General features: G+C 34.7%; 1 protein-coding gene across 1 annotated transcript in view; it reads right to left on the bottom strand.

Moving 5' to 3' along the window:
- The window catches only part of LOC140437028 (uncharacterized), a 67,738-nt gene extending 51,801 nt beyond the window's left edge, over positions 1 to 15,937 (bottom strand). The window contains exon 1 of the mRNA XM_072526258.1: positions 15,774 to 15,937. Coding sequence (XP_072382359.1) covers positions 15,774 to 15,782 — 9 coding nt within the window. The 5' untranslated portion in view covers positions 15,783 to 15,937. The remainder of the gene's footprint in view (positions 1 to 15,773) is intronic.
- Between the last annotated feature and the right edge of the window lie 3,649 nt (positions 15,938 to 19,586).

Here is a 19,586-nt window from a genome sequence, read left to right as displayed (position 1 = left end):
TTATGGCAGTGAATGAGTGATGAAAAAGAATAAATAGAATGACCGGGTATGAAATTAATAAAGAAAATATTCAGAAAATAACATTAGGAGAAAGTTATAGAAGAGTAACAAGAATCGAAACAATAGAAAATCTCTATTAAGTTCAAAATAGTCATTATCCAATGACTTTTGAAGGCAGAAAATTAGACTTAATACAAAACGTACAATCTTCAATGAAGTTAAATTTTCAAACCGTACAATCTCCTGACCAATATTTAAAATAAAATGGTACAATCTCCAAGGGGCTTTTTTTGTTTTTAGTAGCGAATATTTCAAAGCGTGCAATATCCCGTACAAACTTGTCAATACAAATTTCGTTTGTATTCAGTTTTCAGGGGTTTGTGGACGATCTACGACCACCGCTCTCGAAGAGGATCTCAAGTTTCGAGAGTCCATCTTCGTTATAAGGAGTTAAATTGAGATACCAGCCTCTACTGGCAAGAAGTTTCGCCGAGCCTTTGTGGTAGGTGAGGAAACACCGGCAATCAGAATTCTCTAACAGTTCGAGCTTTTTTACAGACAAAAAATTCTTACAATGACTTAATATGTGTTAGAATTCTGATGCGTGGTGTATGCCTCAAGTTCCAAAGAGATGTCGGCCTTCTCACCTCGTGTAGCCGCGTTCAAGGTACAAGAATGCCGGCAATGTCGACTCTTCCTGCTGCCAGTCGCTTCGTATAGCTACCTTTTGTTAACAGTAATTCTTATAGTTACTATTTGCATAAGGTTTTGGAGACGAAGTGTTATTGCAGCTCAACCTGATCGGAAAAGCAATTACAAGTCCCCGTCGGGGCTTTTATTCGCTCTTTACCGTGACAGGCCCAAATAACGCTGTGGTCAGTTCGACACGATTTGAAATAGTTCTAAGACCAATGTCTTTTTTATCTCAGAAAGTCGTGTTCTACTGTCAGGAAGCGTTTGTAGTCGACACGCCGGTTCTTGCATTTGATGATTTAACTTCTAAATTGGATAACCATTATTGGATAACTATTCTTCAATTTGACGTCTGCGACGATAGAAGGATATTGGTTAATTAATAAAACTCACAGGTAGCTTGGTAGCATACCGAACCAACAAGGTCTTATGGGGCTATGAGTGTATGACGACTGGATCCCGATCGGAAGATGTGCTTTTCATCGAATGCCATAGTCTGTGGACTAGTGCGCATTTCGATGCGCATCGCCCCGCCTCGAATTTTCCCATTGGCTCTTGACCTGGAAATCCCTATTTGTCGCTCGAACGGCACATATAAATATTGGCGATTTTCAGGTCAGCCAGGTCAGTCCCTCACGGGCTCTCCGAGAGCTTAGTGCTCTTGGGGCGCTGCTTCCTGCTGTTCCAATTATACTCTGTGGCTGAGATATTATTCAACTACGATGTTTTATTTCGACTTATATTTTTGTCATGTAAGAAATATCTTGTCTTTTTCAAGACAAGCCTTCAGAAGACCACGACCTGATGCTTTATTTCGACTTGGTGTACCTTTGTCATGTAAGAAATATCTTGTCATTTTCAAGACAAGCCATTAGAAGATAAATATTTACAAGTCCATACCCAGTAAATGGACTTGGGTGGAGGAGCTCTCGACTGCGATATTCGAAGCCCTCTACAGAGCACTCGGAGATAACAGAAGGTGGTTAGACCCTTAATTGTTCCCCCGAGGTGACATGCTGCTCTTTTATACACATCGTGTTTGAGAATTTTCAGCACACTTCCGCCGAGAGGCCAATGACGGCGCAGTTAATAACGAGCGCTGTGGTTGGCCGGCTAAAGTAACAATCTTTGTCGTGATTGGTTACCTTGGCGACACGCTAAAAACGTTCTGTTTTACGTTATTACGTTAGTTGTTAATTGTATGTGATTTGTGAAGCAGCACAGTTTGTTTATTAAAGTAGTATCGTATTTTGTATCGTGTAATGGAAGTAAACGTTACTCCTGCCGGAGTAACGGTAGGAGTTACTACCTACCTATATAGCTAGTAATAAAGCAAGAAAAAGGTAACATATTACCACATCGTGGAAAAGAAGTAGGTAAAAAAATTGAGGTAAGTTGCATCAAAGGTTTTTGTATATCTTTGTACAGACATGGATTTTACTTTAGGTATAGTCCACATTCGCTTCCAATTTATCCGAAATGTGGACACAAAAATGGTGCTTTTAAATGTACCTTACTACAAACGAACGAAATAAAACGTCTCCAATCTAAATTTTATCGGTCGAAGGAGCAAACCTTTCAAGATTATTTTCTGCTGAAATATTGCAAAACAGTTCCTATATAGCGTAACCGCCCAAAAAATTCGCGACATGTTGCAAAAACATTTCAAACACGATTTTATATTGAATGAAAACAAAATGTTAGCTTTGTGTAAGAAGGCTTTCATGGATGTTTTGGGTATAGCAAGGAGGCGAATTGATACAGTTACAAAAAATTTCTATAGAACTTTCCACCTAAAATCAAGGTGGCGATAGAAAGCTAGAAAAGTAATTGAAAAAATGCTTTTATGGATTTTATTAACAAATTCCGCGTAATTGAATCTCATTATTGTCGAGGACAAAAGCCAACGGTTGTGTCTGGATTCTTCTTTGAATATAAAATCGATGTGGAGAATGTAATTAAAAGAAAATGAAAACCTTCCAGTAAAAGAAAGCTTTGGATGATGATATGGATATGATGATGGAAAATGATAAGGACATCAATGTCAACTTATTCATCCAAAAAAGGGTACATACATTAAGGACCAAAGCATTTTATAGCCTTTTAAGAGAACGGGACGAAGGTGTAGAAACGTTTTCTTTTGACTTTCAGAAAAATCAAGTTTTGCCTAAGATTCCGGATCAACAGGCCTATTATTTACGTCAATTTTATATGTACAATTTTACCGTTGGGGGAGGAACTTCAAAAAGTAATTTAAATCTATCTACTGTCACTTCTTTCTGTTGAACCGAAAACGAGTACAAGAAGAGTTCCTTTTTTTAGGAAGGGCATTTACTACATTCTTTCACTACATCAGGCTTGTGTGTGATGGATGCGGAGGCTAAAACAAAAACACGACACTCATATCTATATGTTGTTATTGGTTTTCTAGACAAGATAAAATAAGAAACATTAAAGTAGTATTCCCAGTGAGAAGACATTTTTTCATGCCCCCAAACCGGGTTTTTGGGAAAGGCGCCACGGTTATTACTGGAACTATCAATGGACAAGTATGGCAAAATACAACAATAAAAGGACCAATATTTGTTTTAGTCCATGCAGAAAGCAAAGATAAATTTGTTTTTGACTTTTCTCGCCAAAAAAGGTGCTGAAGGCTACCATGAAGAGAAGGACAGAGATCTATTTGAGAAATGGTTTGAAGACATATTAATACAAAATCTCCCAAAAAATAAAAAGAATGTGATTGTAAAGGAAAATGCATCTTATCATTCTAGGAAACTAATCATCAAATCGAGAAGATAATGTCGGCGATGAAACGTTGTGTAAGAACATCGAAGAACGATAGACTTTCCATTTAATTAACTAGGTACTTTTGAATAATTAAAAGTGTTACTTTCTAATTTTTTTGTCACCTCACTCCATTATTTTATGTCCTTTGTGAACTTTTTTTGACTAATGGTTGTATTATCTCAATAAAATAAGTAAGTTTAATAAATAATGTTCGTGAGTTATTTTCAATGTGGACAAACTCCATTTGTTGTTTTCATAAAGTACAATATCCAAATATTTTTCTAGAATTACTTAGTTATTTTTGAAAAGTTTAAGAAAAATGTTTGTATATTAACTCGTCATATAAATGTAATAGAAAAGAAAAATTAGTTTCAGAAAAATTTGTTCGTATGAAAGAGATTATTCGTTTTTTTCGATTACTGATTATATATACATGTCCACCATTGTATCAGCAGACGGGTACCATATGTTTTTGGAGCCACTTAATAGTCTCAAAAGTGTTTACCGCCCTTGATTTAATGACTCGCAGTCATGCAAGATATGGTTGACTGTTTCAAATTTTCTGCTACAGAGGTTCTACACGGTAGACTCTGCAGTTAACGAGTAAGTCTCCATGAAACAGCCCATTCTATGCAGGTGTGCCGTGACTGGCACACGTCTGTAATTCTTCTCCAGCTCGCGGACGGTGCTTCTTGGGACTACTACGGCCGGATCTGGATCGAAGTATTTTGTAGCTGCTGATTCTCTCCTGGCAAGTTAATCAGCTCTTTTATTGGCGTGTATTCCCGGTAACATGGAACTCATACCAGTGTGACAGTATTATGTTCTGTCAAGTTTTTCTCGGCATCCCCGCACTAGCATAGAGTCCACCTTGGGGCGTTTAAGAGTTTCCATAGCCGCTTGACCATGTGTGATTATATTAATCGACTTCCAAAGCAAGCAGTTAATTTCTTTTACACAATGCAAGATTGCACAAATCTCTGTCTGAAATACAGAGGCATATTCTCCTAGTGGAATGAAAATGTTTACTGTTCACAACTACTGTATATTCATATACTCGACCCGCTTGGAGTTTTAGACCCGTATACGTACCAGACATAACCACACAGCCTGAGTTTTGTGTTTTCTCTCTACCATCCCTGTAGTGCTCATATGCCCATTTGGAAAGATACTTTAGACCTGCATTTGAGTACCATATGGTCATTACTCATCATCCATTATATCCCTAATTTAATTTATGACATTACTATGTCCTATTTTAACCATTATGTTGTTCAGGTTTTCCCGCAGTCTATAATATCCCATTCTCACCTCCCCCTTAGGAGGTTTTGAAGAGCGCCTCCACAGCTGCTATCGGTATGTCCCTCAGAGTCCCTGTTATTTTACGGTAAGAACGTGTTTGAACTTTTCTTAATTTTAAGATTTTATTTTTTACTGGACCTTTGGCCACCGTGCCACTAATGTATACGCAATTGTTGGTTTTATCGCCATCTTATATATCCAATATAACATATGTCTGATTTTAAACCTTAGATTTTCCATGAGTGCCTCTGACTACAATTAACGTAGTCACCGCTCTCTTGGATATCACTTCCATAATCTGATTCTAAGTAAGCCTCGACTCTAATATTACTCCAAGTTTACTTTATTTACCAAGTTAAAATTTGTAATATTCAGGCTTAAAAGACCTTATTCCTACAGATTCCTCTTGGCAAATTTTATAATTTTGAACTTCTAGGGCCTTATGTTAAGCCCTAAATTAAAGCAATCAGAGCCTGTTGCATTATATCTCTGACTGTGTCATTAAATTTGTCGAGATGGCTAAGATGATCGCTGAGCTGGCTACCTTTGCTGACACTGTATCCCTCAGTAACGTTGTGTATATCACACGGATAACGAATTGTTCTTGCAATTGCTTTGTATGGACGTGCTATCTAATGCTTTTCTCTATATCTAGAAATGCATCCAGCATTACCTCTTGGTTTTTCAGAACGTACTCCACCCTTACCTAATGTGCTTATCGAGCAGTGCTTTTAGAATTCCTAGGACGGCCTTTAGTTAAGTCGTTGACAAATTGGGTTAAGTATGAATTGTTAAATGGTCATGTGGCCAGATTGCGATAGTTAAAAATGTCGAAGGAGCTTTACGAGCTTTACGAGAGCAAGAATACAAAACAGATAAAAAAACCATATGCATCCTGTCTTGCAATAATATTAGAATGCCAAATTCCAAAGATTTTTTCTTAAGTCTGTAGTCTGTGCGATTGCGTAAATAATGTTCTGCACGTTTTTACGATCGTTAATCAAATACTAATATTAACCGTTTGCATTAGTAATAAATTATCAGTTTAACTACAAAACTTAATTGATTATATCAAAAAGCAACATTTTCTTTCCATTGTGTCGCGACCTTAACCCGACTATTAAATCTTTTTGTAGATACACCCACCGGTTTAAGATTTACCTATTTCCTATATTGTCTATTCGAATACCCAAGGTTAATATTATTATACAGTTAATTTTAGGCCTTCACCTTACTAAATCGTGTAGCTATTTATAATGCAGCATCTCAAAAAATGTTACCCAATTTAGATATAGGTACCCACTTATACACTGACAATAGGAAGGAATAATTAAACAAGAGTAACATTTTAGAAATCGATTTTTTTGTAAATAAGTAACTAAGTTCTACGGAAGCGTGCTTACAAACATAATTTACTATTAATACTTGATAATACATACATAGTAAGAGAGCAAGCGTAATGTTTGAAGGTATGTGAAGAAACCATAAAAGGTGTACTGTATAATTGCATTGGTTTCTTCGTGTTGAATATAATAACTAAAAAGAAGAAGAAAATAAAAAGCGTATTGACAACTTGAGCTAATTGGCGCATAATTTAAAAAAGTTTCTATTTCAGACAATGTTGTATAAACATAAATGCGGTACCCAGTGTGCTGCTTGGGGAGCCCAATATTGTACGTGAAATCAAAAGTGCTAGATTAACATGGTTGGGTCACCTGTAGTGTTTAACTGCATAAAGTGGAACAAAAAAGGCTAACCGCTATAAACAGACAGGCTGGTGACTCACGAAAGATACCCCTTAGATGGCGTACTGCATATTCTTGGTGTTAGAGTGAGGCAGCATTGAATCCAAGACTGTATGAATGGAAAGAGGATGGCATAGTAGGCCGAGGCTAGTAATATGTACCTGGACGTAATAATACTAGCATCTTCAGCAAGAATTGAGAAAAAACGAACAATAAAACAAATTTTATAAATCTAAAAAACAACAAATCTCTCTGACCTGGTTGTATGTTACTAAAGCTATTAAATGATGGCAACAAATCTGTTCTACAAGTTTATAAATGAAACAGCCATACTAATGTCTTAAAAATCACTTTATTAGTACATAGTAACACGTTAGAAACCAGAAGATATCCCAGAAAATTGGAACTATGCTATTTTTAAATTCAATCCAAAAAAAGAAAACAAAAACCAATGTAGATAGATAGAAAGAATCGATGAGGTGGCTTTTGGACTATTCCACTGCGATCTTTTGTCCTCTAGTCCTAGATTACATTCTCTAGCCTGGCACTTTTTAAAAGGTTAACTTCGAAACTAAACCTTCCGTATAGCTTCTTCGCGTATTGCAAAGAAACACACTTTTGCCAGGTTGCCACACTGTGACAAAATCTGCATAGGTCATCATCTGCCAATCCCATCACCTTCAACTGCCTATTCAGCTTACAGTGCTTTGTTAGCAGACCTACCATGGCTTTGAGTGTTTCCCCATCTTTGCTTATTAGGTCTGCCGTAAATTTTGGCAAATGTTCTATAATGGATTGTTTTGCCTGCTTTTATCCTGGTGAATTCCTTCACCATTTACTGCCTTTGCAATGCCACAGAAGGGTTTCGATCGAACGAATGGCATCGATGAGTCTTGTTTGGTCATTTCAATCTGCTTTTTCATTGCCCTTATGATCCTCGTGCTCCGATACCCAGGCTACCATAACCTTGCTAGTTTCCTAATTTATTTAGGGCACCCACACAATCCCATACTAGCTTAGAATTGACGTCTACAGAATTGAGTGCCTTAAGCGCTGTCTAGCTTAAAACCAATATAAGAATTGTAACAAAATATGTGTAAGTGTTATCAGTTCAATTGGGAGGTCATAAATATGTTGATAAATTGATAAAGAAAATAATTGAGAAAAAATATAATGAAATAAAAGAATAGAATCATATATTTATACGACAAAAAATTATAGAAATAAAGGAACAGACAGAAAACCTACACATTTAGTATTCGCCAACTTAGAAAAGGTCTATGACAATGTACCCTTAAAAAATACTTTCAAATAGTCACGAAATCAATCAGACAATTTGAATTGAAAATACATTTATACATTTAACGGTTCGATTTCCACCTTGGAAATATCCTCCGAGATAGTAAGTACATAAGTAAGAGATACAGTAACGTTATAGTAAACATATATTCGTATAAACAAGTTTTTTTTTTATTAAATTTGCAAATTTACAATCTGCTATTACAAGCTATTAGTAAATGTGAGTATTGCAAATACATGAGAGGATAAATTATCCACCGATAGCACTCCCAATACTAACACTAACAAATAAAATTAATGTAGGATTATAATTTGAAACTAAAATTGAAATGAAAATTAAAATTAAAATTGAAATTAGTGAATAAAGTCTGTTGGCCACTGTTTCTTCAATCTTCGTTTGACTTCTGGTTGGAGGTGTAGTTGTCTTGCTTCCTCGTTGGGGTGGGCTGGCAGATGTTCTAAATAATTTCTTGTTAGTCTGCTGATTTCGTCTTCAACGAACGGTATACCAGAGTCATCATGCATTGTTTTGTTACTAACGTACCACGGCGCGTTGAAAATCATTCTGAGTATTTTGGATTGGATCCTCTAAATGATTTTGGTATTAGAAGGCTTTGCACAGCCTCATAGTTGCACTCCATATGTCCATATAGGCTTTATTATGCACTTATACAAGAGAAGTTTATTATCTGTAGATAACTGTGATTTTCGGCCTATTAGCCAATTCATTTGACGTATTTTCATGTTGATTTGGATTTTTTTTGCCAAGATGTGTGCTTTCCAAGTGAGCTTTTGATCAAGTGTCATTCCCAGGTATTTGACTTCTGTTTTTACTGGTAGTAATATGTTGTTCAGTCTGATTCTCGGACATATGATGTTCCTGTTGGTGAATGTAATTTGATTAGACTTAGTATGGTTAACTTTGATTTTCCATCTATTCATCCAGTCTTGTAGTAGGTTCATGTGTATTTGAAGGTTTCCTGATGCTACTTGGGGGTCATCATCGATGGATATTATGGCGGTGTTATCTGCGAACATGGCTACTGTGGTCGTATTTGTTGTTGGGATATCAGCAGTGTATATAAGGTACACCAAACACGGTCGAAGGCTTGTTCTATATCCAGGAAGGCAGCAGTGCAAATTTTTTTCTCTTCGAGGCATACATTAATGTTTTTAACAATCCTATAACACTGTTGTAGAGTTGAATAGGCTTCGTGGAAACCAAACTGGTGTGTTGGGATCACTGAATTAATTTCGATGTCTTCTGAGAATCTTTGGAGCAGAAGTCTTTCTAAGATTTTTGACATTATTCGAAGTTAGCTAATTAGTCTATATGAAGTAGTAATATTTGGTGGTTTATTTGGTTTACTAATCATAATTATTTGTGCGAACTTCCAATTAATCGGGTAGTAGGCTAATCTTATGATACTATTATATATCATTGTTAGTAGGAAAATTGCTTTTCTCGGTAATTTTTTTAATATTAGCCCAGTGATCATGTCGCAGCCTGGAGCTTTGTATTTATTGCATCTAGAAATTTGTTCTTTCACATTATTAGGAGTAAAGCATTTGATTGGTAGCATCATTGGGCATGGAGTGTCTAAGAAGTTTTTAACTTGTTCTTCGTTATTATTGTTATTAAGTTCAGGTGCACCAAAAACGTGTGAGAGATGTTCAGCAAAGATTGATGCCTTTTCTTGTTCAGTTTTTCCCCAGCTTCTATCGGCTTTCCTTAGAGGTGGTATGTGCTGTGTAGGCCTCTTGAATGATTTCGTTGCTTTCCAGATGCTGTGGTCTTCTTTTGACAGGCTGTTAATGAATAGTTCAAATATATCATTCCTCGCGTCTTGTAGAGCAGTTATAAGTTGCCGTGTTAATCTATTGTATTCATTTTTATCTATAGGATTGCGACTTCTTTGCCATATGCGCCTAGCTCTTCTTTTTTGTGCAACAAGTAATTAACTCTTTATATACCAACCATCCTTTGTAATTTGCGGTGTGTGCTCCATTGCAGAGAGCACATATGGCAGGTGTGTCCCTAGGTTTTTTAAAATAGGCTAACATATGGTTGCCTCCACATTTGACACAGTGATAAGGTCTATTATTACAGTATGTCTTAGAGTGTCCATACAATTGGCATCTGGTACACTGGACAATATTATTCTTTTTATACGGTGGCTCAATAACTATTTTCGCGTTATTTATAAATTGAATTTCATATATTTTTTTATTATTTCGATTAGGTTCTATATCGACGTAGAACATCATTAGAGGGTCCTTACTTACTCTGTTTTATATTTACAATATTGCGTACTAAATGTCCATGTTTTTCTATTTCGCTTTTTATTATATTAATGGGCATTGTATGATGTAGATTACGAATTACAACTCTGTATGCTCTATCCTCTTTCATTTGGTACGTATGATGCACAATTTTTTTGCTGTTTAAATGTCTTACCAGTTTTCGGTATGTTTCTGAGTCCCGGGAATTTATTTTTATTGTGTTGTTTTTTAATGCTGTACAATAGAATGTCTCTGTTTTTGTTACTTCCGATAGGCTATTAACCATTTTATTCTATTCAGTAACACCATATATAAAAATTGGTGGGGGTTTAGAGGTTGCTGGAGTTTTGTTGGTATTTTCTGTACTGTTATTATTGTCGTTTTCGTTTTCATTTTGTAGAATCTGAAATTTATTGCTGGTTACTACCGTGTCTTCGTTTTCTGTTGGTGTCGGAGGATTAATTTTGCGTTTTTTGTTACTATGTTGTATAGTTTGCCATTCGTGGATGTCCGATGACTCAATGTCGCTGATTTCCCCTGAAGATTTTTCACTTTGTAATGTATATGTCATCTCAATCGAATCATAAGCTTCATTTTGAGGTGTAGATAATGTGGGATTTATTTGACAGTTTGAGGAAGATTGTGATAGTACTTGGTTGGGAAGATAATATATTGTTGTTGGTGGGTTGTTTAAAATTTGTGCTGAATTTGGTTGTAAATTTTGTGGAAAAAGGACATTTGGGCATTCTGGTTGAATTTGCTGTTGCTGATATTGAGTATTTATTATTTGACCATTAACAGTAGCAGTATAAAAAGGAACACTCACCGATAAATCTGGTGGAGCACTCATTTTAATTGTTAAAACTGTATTTTTTAATTTTTAAATAGTTTATAAATAGTATATCCACTTGATACACGATAATGACGGTAAAAACGCGGCCGGAGCCCGTTTTTAATCACCACTATAAACTTTCGCCTAATTCGTATCGATGTTTACAGGTCGAGAGTCAAATGATTACTGTATAAACAAGTTGAATTAGAAAATGTGGAGTAATACTTGATTAAAAATTAAACGAAATATAAATTAAATTGTCTTAATCGAAATTGACAATATAAGAAGACCCCAATGAAACGTTATCAAATGCCCCCTCTATGTCTATGAACGCCTACAATAACAATTCTTTTCACGAGATGGCCTTTATAAGGTCTTTGACTAAACAATACAAAGCATCTAAGCTAATAAGCAAATTGTTCTTCGTGAAAGGTATACTTGACACTTCTTATGTAGTTGTTGTAAGTCTACATGACTTTGGTTCCACTGGAGGGTGTTTGCGACTGTTAGGGATTATGCGGACCTTATCCTGTCACCATTTTTTTTTGGAATATTATCCAGGAAGAAACTCATTTTAAATGTTATTGGATATTATTGGTAGGTAAGGTAGTCGGATATTCATTATTCTGTAGTCGAGCTGGAAAGATACAATCCGCCACAGAAGACTTGTAAGGCTTAAAACTATTGATAGCTCATTGGATTCTAATCTTTGTGAATATTTTCTCCGATAGACTATTTAATGTTCTTGATGATTTGTATGTAGATTCATCAAGCTCAGTCTTTGCTTCATCTTCGATAAATGTTGAACCAATAAAGTGAGCATTCAAAAGGCATAGTTTTCTTTCTTCTATGATTTCCGTTAACTCACCGTTTGGCTTTTAAGCAGTCCAGTTGATAGCATTCGAATAAAATACCGGAAGAATGGAGAACGAGCGAACTAATTCTACTATTCGAAAAAGGAAAAAAAAAACAACTAGCAAACTACAGAGGTATAAACTTGTTGAATACTACCTTAAAACTTACAACTAAAATTTTACAAGAACTAATGAATTAGAGGATAAGTTTAGCAGATAAACAACAGGGTTTTCGTAGTGGAAGATGTTGTACAAATGCAATAAATTATAATAGACCAGTATTTCTGTGTCTGATTGACTTAAAGAAAGCATTCAAAGATGTAATCCATCTTCTATATAATAGAGAAGTTCCTCTAAATATTATAAAAACTATTGAAAAGATCTACCAAAACAACAAAATCAAAGTAAGAATAAATGAACATCTTACAGAACCCAAAGAAATAGGCAGCGGAATAAGATAGGTTACTGGAATACGCGGAAACGGCAGAGGTGAGAGTACTGAGAAGAATTACAGAAAATACTCTGAGAGATCTAAAGAGAATTGAAGACATTAGAAGAAAATGTAAGGTACAGCTTATAAACGAATGGACACTAAATAAATAAAAAAAAGAATGGAATAACCACATAAGCAGAATGGGGGAGACCCATGTCGTCAAAATAGCAAGAGATGTCACCAATCGGCAGAAACATCTCGAAAACAATAATAATGACAAAAAATCTTTTTGCCACAGAAAATTGTTATAAGGATGTTTAAATTTTTATTTTAGAATCGTTTATAAACTTGATTAGAATATTATATATAGATTTGTCAGAATATGATAACAGATTGCTGATGTTAACTGGTAGGCTTATATTGAGATCAATTAAATCTAGATATAGGCTTCGAGTCTGTTCTCTATGATTAGGACAATCGAAAAATAAGTGGTTCAAATCTCCGACAGATTTACCATCACAAGGACAGAAAGGGGTTTCATAGATTCCAATCCTATGCAGATGCTCTGGAAAGAGGCCATGGTTAAGTTTTAACCGGGTTATTAACGAAGAATGTACTTTATTATAGTTAAAATTAAAATGGGGAATATTTTTTGGTAAGCATGGATGAATAGAAAAATAATGGTTTCTTGAAGTCTTCTGAACCTCTTTATATTTTGACATCCATCTTTCCCTGCCAATACTCCTGATAATAGAAAACAAATCTTTAAAGTAGTAAAAATTTGTAATTTCTGATATCTCAGATGTATTTTTTGCCATACCATCCACTAATTCGTTTCCAATTACTCCATTATGTCCTTTAACCCAGAGTAAAGTAACTGTTTTTTTTTTGTGAATTTTAGATCATGTAATAATTTTTTGATATCAAGTATAATGGAGTTTTGAAAACTATCCAATGGATGGCTACGAATAGCTTGTAATACTGCCTGAGAATCTCGATGAATGAGAATCATTACGATGTTCTCACAATAATTAGTGACACACCAAGTTAGTGCTTTCTGTACAGCAGCAGCCTCGGCTGTAAAAATAGAACAACATTCAGGAATTTGATATTTCTCAACATAATTGCTGTTTGAAACAAAAAAAAGCGAAACCAGTACTTTCAACAGTTTTTGAACCATCTGTATAAATTATTGTTAAAACTTCCCCTAATTTGCTTAGTATGGATTTGAATATCATATTAGTTAAAATTGGCAAGTCTGAATAAGAGGGCATTATAATGGTTGGTTTGTCTATCAGAACTTCAAAGTCTTGTATGTAAAAAGGAAATTTTGGAAGCTGTAATATATAAGATTGAAATAATTCGTATCGATAAAAGATTCTGTAAGAGGAGGAGAATTTTTTATTCTCCAATAAGAATTTGTTACATTTTGTGTCAAAAGTAAACCTATTTTGTGAACCATAGTTGTATTAAACGATCTGTATGTTATTAGACGTTTGTTGGCTAACATTTATCTACGTATGTGTAAAGGTGGTTCCTGGGCTTCTGCTAGAACTGCTTGGTTTGGTGAAGACATCATAGCTCCTAGACAAATTTTTATTGATTTAAATTGTATTCTGTCAAGAGTTAATAGATTTGTTTTATCTATAAATCATTTACACGTGTGTTTTGCCAAAGTAAAAGTTGGAGTACGTTCTTTAAAGTGTATTTGTTTGTGATTCGAGTTTATACATACGGTAATTGACTCCCAAACCTGAATAAAAATAAAATTAAAATAGACCTTTGGGGCAATTTAGCTGATGGAACAGCATTTTTCAGTCTTCTCAATTTAGTTTCAGGTAGTACTATAAACTAAATTAGATATAAATATATTAAAATATTAATAATATTTTAATCAACACTTACTTGGAAAGTAATCGTTCTCAGTAAAATGTAAAATGCACAGTCATGTACTTGGTTATAGGTCTGTCAATTCGCAAAATGCATTGCCAAACTTTTCTCATATTCTTGTCTAGCGAAAACTTATGTATGAAATTGTTTTGTGAATTATAATAGGATGAACATTGAGGAACACTGCAATAGTTTTTTGAAGTCGAAATCATTGTTAATTACAATATAAACCGGTCGCTAATATGTATACAAATTAATGATAATTTCAAGGTTTTCCCGAAGTGGATGCTTTTGAAATCTACCACCAGGCGTCGCCCACTTAGCGGTTCCTCGCGAATAAAACTCATGATGACATATAACGCAAAGACTAGACCAGAAACAACAAAAACCAAAATATTTTGGAAAAAAACAAAAACGAAAATACTCGTAGAATAGTTGAAAAGACACTGCTAGACAGATAAAGAAGTCCACTAGGAAACTAAGTTCCTGTAGCTGGCTGTATACCATGTATCACAAAAAAATTTTATTTCAAATTTTTATTAAAAGATATAAATAAAATTCCCAAAAGGGCTATATGATAAATATAGAACGTTTTCGGAATGTAAATTCCATCATCAGTGTAACAAAGTGTACATGCTATGAGCCACTAAAATATATGGGTGAAAACCCTTTAAAGGTTATAAATTTACAAATATGTTACATTATATACTATTAAAAATTTTTTAAAAATGTTTAAGTTACCGTTGGAATTGGTAACATGGCAACGTATGGCTCTACATCGGTTACTTGGTCCTGAGACAAAGTGTCTTCGAGGCCATGTTACCAATTCCAACGGCAACTTAAACATCATAATTTTTAATAGTATATAATATAACATATTTGTAAATTTATAACATTTAAAGGGTTTTCACCCATATATTTTAGTGGCTCATAGCATGTACACTTTGTTACACTGATGATGGAATTTACATTCCGAAAACGTTCTGTATCTGTGATATAGCCCGTTTGGGTATTTTATTTATACCTTTTACTAAAAATTTGAGATAAAGAAGCAAAAACACAAGACGCACTTATTAAAAAAGAACAAATGAGTGCGTTATGAGAATAGAAGAAGGAAAAGTAGGAAGAATCACTCGAAATAAATCACCAGTAGGACATCGGAGCGTAAGCCTTCTTGGAAGGAGGTGGAACGATGACCTAAGCGAGGAGGGTGAACCAGAGGGTGAGGATTTAACCAGAAGTTTACCTAAAATAAAGAAAAAAGAAAAGAATAAGAAAATATTGATTTCTATTTAGCAGTTTCAAATTATCAATACCAACATATTGCAATAAACACTATCTCAATATCTTGAATCTTTCTACATAAAACACAATGTAAAATAAAAAACATCAATTATTGTTTTATATTTTCAAATATTAATACTTGGATTAATAATACTAATACTTCCATCAATATCTACATCAATAATAATTTAAATAATTTGGGTGAAGGTTACTAAGAAACAAGCTGTCGAGTCGAACGGCACAACTTAAGCATCGTCATTATGTGATTCACGCACGTGATACCGAAACTTTTATATAACTCACAAACAAGCGCAATAACACAAAAGTTACCAGAGGATTACGCAACTATAATAGATGTAATAACTTACCGACTTCATCTCGGAATCGATAGACAGAAAAAACAATACAAGAATAATGATCGGTCGTAAATGAACTGTCCAAATATCACAACCGCACTAGGTGTATATTGATTTGTATTTGAATATACCTACTGGAATCAAGAAACAAGTGAAAGTCGTATTAGGTAGATATTGCACATGTCTCGATTAAGTGGTTCTCCACACGAATGATGAGAGTGGCTTACATACAAGGGAAACTCATAAAATTCATGCTACTGCACACAAGAAAGAAGTCTAAAATGATTTCAATAACATGTGTTTTGAAACTATGTTCTTGTTGCATTTTTGTATTAACTTCTTTATTTAATAAGAATAAAACCAATTAAAATACATTATATTTGATATTTGGATTTGTACCTCGGATCGAAACGTCAAATATAATATATTTTTCTGCAGCTGTCCTGGGTCATGAAAACTAAACTTTCGGCACAGTTTAATGCTTAAAAGAATTCTTTAGCAATATACTGTGCTTTAGGTATGATTTATTAAATCGAAAGTTCCTCTTTACACAAATTGTAGGTACAAGACGTAGGCAGCATTAACAATAATATTAACTAGTATTCTTATTATGACAGAACTTATCATATAAGATTCGAAACTGATTTCGCTTTTACATTTCATAAAATGGAAATGTGTAGTGAAAGTGACGCCGGATTGATTGCACATGAGATTAGTGATGTTGATATAACGACTACTTATGAATTATTGCCCATAAAGTGAAGAGAGGGGTTTGAATTGGTCTACAATTTATTTCAAGTATGGAGCAATGATAATAAGTGCATAATATAAATGAAGAAGTCATTCTTGCATATTTAATGAAAAAATCTAAAATCTTAAAGCCCTCGAGCCTCTGGAGCAATTTCTCAATGCTTAAGTATCACTAGTATCAAAAATTGTATTGTACAGCTACAAAAATCCCCAATAGCTCCAAAATTAATAGCACCGTTTCAATTCCTATACCAGAACTCTTGTGAACACCTCGACAAAAATCATGACAAACTTTACAAAGTGCTGCAAACTTCTGAAGATCTATTCTCCTTGACATTCAACGATTATGGGCGAACAAAGGTAACTTAACATCGAATAGATACTGGAAATGCTGCTCCCATATAACAAACTCCTATGAACATCAAGATAACTGGGACAAATATATCCAGCTCTTCCTTGCATATCGAACCATGCAACCTTGCATGTCGAAGTTCCATCTATGAGTCGACAAGCGAAACACCAGCGAAAGTTTTATTTGGAAAAGAGTTGATGCTTCCTGTTGATCTATTATTTGGAGCTCCTGAACCTCATGAAGAATATAATGATAGCTACACCCAAAACTTATCTGAAAGAATTGACGATGTTCATGGGAAGGTTCGAGAACATCTTGATAATGGAGAACGATAGGATGAAAGCTCGATATACCAGACAAGCTAAGACTCTGCCTGGTTCAAGGAAGGAGATTTAGTGCGGTTATATATTCCAGTACGTTATAAGGGGCGATATGCCAAGCTACAGAAGTCAAGGGAAGGTACATATTTTATTTTAGCCCTAATCAATGATGTTGTCTATCGAATCAAACGACCAAGAACAACAATGAAGACCGTACAACTGCATTGGTTGGACAGTGAACTGGCAGGGTCGCCAGTCTTAAGGAGGGGGCAATGTTACCACTGGCAATCGAGTAACAGCTGCTGGTGTGTGGAATCATCCCTAAACAAGAAGTGTCATGGGATGATATTTTTTTATATAAGGTGCGCGGGGACAACTGAGGACAGAATTTTATACATTTTTAATAAAGTTTGAGTTCGTGATCTACGTGTTACAAGAAACCCACGGTACAGTAGCGCACCTAGAATTTGCCTCTAGGATGAGGGGGGAGGGTTTTGGTTGGCCACCGAACTTTTTTTATGATGTTACCTCCATTTTGAGTCCTTAAAATGTGTGAGTAACAGTGTCTGGAATAGGGTCCTGTGGGGGTTTTAATACCCAAACCCCCCTCTGGGTGCGCCACTGCCACGGTACTGTTGTAATTTTATATAAATATGTAATTTTAATAAAAAGTTTATAAGTAATATATCCATTCAGATTCTTTTTAAAATATTGTATGTAACACGATCAAAAGTACTTTTACGGGATTCGCAAGATTCGAAGACTCGCCTTCGGCTCGTCTTCCTCTCTTACTCATCCCGTAATATTTCACGTTGTGCTGTGCTGATTTTTAGAGCTGTAACTTCGACGATACACATTTCACATTATACAAATAGCCCTTGTGATTATTTGTGTTTAATAAGCTGATACTATTTTTTTTAGGGTTTTTGGTGAATTTTTAGCTTAAACAGTTATTTAGTTAATAAATCATGTAGCTTTATTATTTGCTCAGTTTATTGTTTTTTGAGCGTTGACCCACTAGTGATGACGTAATTCCACAATGAAATTTTACATTTCTAGATTGGTAACACATTGTATTTTATTTAGTTAGTATGTTTTTCTTCAGGGGTTTTCTTTGATTTACGAAGATTTTATATAGGAAAAACTGCAAAACCACTAAGTGCCAGGATAAACGAACATGAAACATACATCAAAACCAGGGACACATCAGAGATATGCAAACAAACCTGGGACAATGAACACATAGTACAATGGAAAGATGCATCAATAATCATTAAAGAAACAGACATGAAAAAGAGAAAAATCAAAGAAGCAGCCCTCATCCTTCTCAATGAAGAAAAATGTGTAGCAAACCCATCAGCAGAATATAGCTGTAGCCACAAAAGAAGAAGTCAACGACAAGAATATACCAACATAGCGGATTAAGAAAGTCTTATACACATCGTCTATAATCAGACACAATAAATGCAACAAATAATACACAAACACAATACACGAACACACATATTGCAGAAACACACAACAGAATAATCAGAATTTGAAGTTCCGTAGGGCAAAACCTTCACACCTCAGCCAAAGCATGGCTTTTGCCTACATTACCAAGGCCAAGTAAGTCAATTTTCAATTAAAAAAAAACCGACCGAAAAAATGACCCCTTAGCAACTTTTAACGGCTATATACACTTTTTAACAAAATTCTTAAAAAAAATTTTGAAATCGATTTCCGGAGTGCAAATTAAAACATCAAATTTTTAGTTAAAAATTTTCATTACAATCAATTGTGGCTTAATCCCATATACATACAATTTTTAACTTAGACATGCCACAAGAAAACATTTTCCAAACCATTTTTCGTCAGATTTTCTTTGGTTTCTTACAAAGAACTTAAACCAATCTATAACATTTGTACCTATTCCATATTCTACCATTGTATTTATAAAAATTTATAAAATAAATAAATAAAAATATTTATAAAAAAATCAAACGCCCTGCTGAGATCTCAAATTATCACAAAAGAACAGAATGTTCCTTGGACTCAGGTGAGTAAAAAAGATATACATAATTGTAGATATTGTTTTATATATAACGAGTTTATTACAGCTGTCGCCGCTTTTCGCATCCTCGCTTCCAATGCTTGCGATCGTTCCAGTCATCTACTTGTACACATATATCTTCCATTACTCCATTTACTTCTTGTCTCTTGTCTTCCCTTGTTCCTATGGTTAAAGTAAATCCTCTGTAATTCTCTTTGGCAATTTTTAGTTATTCATTCTTTCGACATGGCCATACTATTTCAGCTTTTTGCATTCTATAGTTTCCAGGATATCAATATCTATGCCCATGCGCTTTCTGATTTCAGTATTCCTAACTTTATCTCTTCTAGTGATTTGGCAACATTTACTCC

The sequence above is a fragment of the Diabrotica undecimpunctata genome, chromosome 3, assembly GCF_040954645.1.
Source record: "Diabrotica undecimpunctata isolate CICGRU chromosome 3, icDiaUnde3, whole genome shotgun sequence".
Lineage (NCBI taxonomy): Eukaryota > Metazoa > Arthropoda > Insecta > Coleoptera > Chrysomelidae > Diabrotica > Diabrotica undecimpunctata.
Note: the sequence above shows the minus strand (reverse complement) of the source record. Positions and strands in the feature narration are given on the sequence as shown.